This window comes from Alexandromys fortis, unplaced genomic scaffold, assembly GCF_014885135.2.
Source record: "Alexandromys fortis isolate MF-2015 unplaced genomic scaffold, M_Fortis_MF-2015_v1.1 scaffold_959, whole genome shotgun sequence".
Classification (NCBI taxonomy): Eukaryota; Metazoa; Chordata; class Mammalia; order Rodentia; family Cricetidae; genus Alexandromys; species Alexandromys fortis.
The window spans coordinates 1-2,878 of record NW_026068826.1 but is presented as its reverse complement, the minus strand read 5'-3'; the positions used below and the strand labels follow the sequence as shown (position 1 = coordinate 2,878).

The window sequence follows — 2,878 nt, the reverse complement described above, 5'->3', positions numbered from 1 at the left end:
CGCGCGTGTAAGCCCCGCCCCCCGCCCCGCCCCCCCCCGCGCACACTCACCGCGGCCGAGCCCCGCAGGAACGACAGCAGGTTCCGGCACACCGGCAGCAGCACCAGCAGGCAGTTGAAGTTCAGGCAGGCGGCGGGGGCGCGGGCCAGGGCCAGCCAGGGCTGGAACACGGAGGGGGGTGTGTGACCCCGTGCGTGACCCCGTGACCCCCTGCGTGACCCCGTGCGTGACCCCGTGCGTGACCCCCGGGACCCCGCCGCCCGCCCATCCGGGAAACTCCCCCGGAACGGAGCGAACTCCTATCCGTCCCGCAAAACCCCGCCCTCTCGGCCCCGTGCAGTGCACGAACTCCTATCCGCCCCTCGGAACCCCGCCCGCCCCGCGCCGCTGATGCCTCTTAAATTAATAAATATTAATTAAATATTTTTCTTTTTCTTTCTTTTTTTCTTTTTTCTTTTTTTTTGGGCGGGGGCGGGGGATGGAAATAGATTCCATTCGTTTTAAATCAATAATAAATGCGACGTTGTCGTTGATCGGAAACCCGATCGCTGTGGGGGCCCGAGAAAGGGGGAAAACCCATCGATAAATAAATCGATAAATAAATTCATCAACAAATCGATAGACAAAGCAATAAATCAATCAATGGACGAATCAATAAATCCGTCAATAAATTAATGAATGAATCGATAAATAAATGAATCAATATATGAATAAATCGATAAACGAATCGATAAATCGGTAAATAAATAGATCGATATATCGATAAATAAATCGATCGATAAATAGATAAATCGATCAATGAATCAATAAATAAATCAAAAATCGATAAATGAATCAATAAATCCATCAATGAATCGATAAATAAATCAATCAATAAATCAAGAAAAAAATCAATCAATCAATCAATCAATAAATCACTAAATCTATAAATAAATCGATAAATGAATCCATAAATCCACAAACGAATCGATCAATGAACCGATAAATCGATAAATCGATCAATAAATCGATAAATAAATCAAAAAATCGATAAATAAATCGATAAATAAATCAAAAAATCGATCAATGAATCAATAAATAAATCAAAAAAATCGATAAATGAATCAATAAATCCATCGATGAACCGATAAACAAATCAATAAATGAATCAATAAATCAAGAAAAAATCAATCAATCAATCAATCAATCAATCACTAAATCTATAAATAAACCAATAAACGAATCAATAAATCCACAAACGAATCGATCAATGAACCGATAAATCGATAAATTGATCAATAAATCCACAAATGCACCGATAAACAGATCAATAAATTAATCAATAAATCCATCAATGAACCGATAAACAAATCAATAAATGAATCAATAAATCAAGAAAAAATCAATCAATCAATCAATCAATAAATCAATCACTAAATCTATAAATAAATCAATAAACGAATCAATAAATCCACAAACGAATCGATCAATGAACCGATAAATCGATAAATCGATCAATAAATCGATAAATAAATCAAAAAATCGATAAACGAATCAATAAATCCATCAATGAACCGATAAACAAATCAATAAATGAATCAATAAATCAAGAAAAATCAATCAAGAAAACAATCAATCAATCAATCAATCACTAAATCTGTAAATAAATCGATAAATGAATCAATAAATCCACAAACGAATCGATCAATGAACCGATAAATCGATAAATCGATCAATAAATCGATAAATAAATCAAAAAATCGATAAACGAATCAATAAATCCATCAATGAACCGATAAACAAATCAATAAATGAATCAATAAATCAAGAAAAATCAATCAAGAAAACAATCAATCAATCAATCAATCACTAAATCTGTAAATAAATCGATAAATGAATCAATAAATCCACAAACGAATCGATCAATGAACCGATAAATCGATAAATCGATCAATAAATCGATAAATAAATCAAAAAATCGATAAACGAATCAATAAATCCATCAATGAACCGATAAACAAATCAATAAATGAATCAATAAATCAAGAAAAATCAATCAAGAAAACAATCAATCAATCAATCAATCACTAAATCTGTAAATAAATCGATAAATGAATCAATAAATCCACAAACGAATCGATCAATGAACCGATAAATCGATAAATCGATCAATAAATCGATAAATAAATCAAAAAATCGATAAACGAATCAATAAATCCATCAATGAACCGATAAACAAATCAATAAATGAATCAATAAATCAAGAAAAATCAATCAAGAAAACAATCAATCAATCAATCAATCACTAAATCTGTAAATAAATCGATAAATGAATCAATAAATCCACAAACGAACCGATCAATGAACCGATAAATTAATCAATCAATCAATCAACCAACCAATCGATCACCGAATCCGTAAATCAATCGATAGCGAACCCGTCGCCCGCGCTCACCCCGAGCAGCCTCCGCGTGTACAGGAACTGCGGGCCCTCGGCGTAGAAGCGGTAAAAGTGCGCGAACAGGAACGCGTTCAGGCCCAGCCAGGCCGCCTGGGGGGGGGGGCGTGACTCAGTTTACCCGTGCGCGCCGCCCCGTTTTATCCCGTTCTGTTCATCTCTCGATCTTTCATTTTTTACTATTTTTTATTTTTAATTTTTTATCTTTTCTTCATTTTCATTTATTTTATTTTATTTTTTTCATTTAATAAAAAAATTTCCTTTTTTTTCTTCTTTTGTTCCCTTTTTTTTTCTTTTTTTTTGTTCCTTGCTTTACATTTCCTTATTTTTCATTTTTTAATTAAATAAAAAAATTTCCTTTTTTCCCCTTTTTTTCCCCTTTTTTCCCCTTTTTTTCTCTTTTTTCCCTTTTCCTTTTTTTTCTTTTTTTGTTTTTCATTT

At 34.5% G+C, this 2,878-nt stretch overlaps 1 protein-coding gene across 1 annotated transcript in view; it reads right to left on the bottom strand.

Annotated features, from left to right (window-relative positions):
* Window positions 1-2,548, bottom strand: part of LOC126496058 (cytochrome b-245 heavy chain-like) — a gene marked incomplete at its 5' end in the record, with an annotated part of 11,962 nt that extends 9,414 nt beyond the window's left edge. Inside the window, 2 exons of the mRNA XM_050133632.1 lie at window positions 6-161; window positions 2,435-2,548. Coding sequence (XP_049989589.1) covers window positions 6-161; window positions 2,435-2,548 — 270 coding nt within the window. The remainder of the gene's footprint in view (window positions 1-5; window positions 162-2,434) is intronic.
* Between the last annotated feature and the right edge of the window lie 330 nt (window positions 2,549-2,878).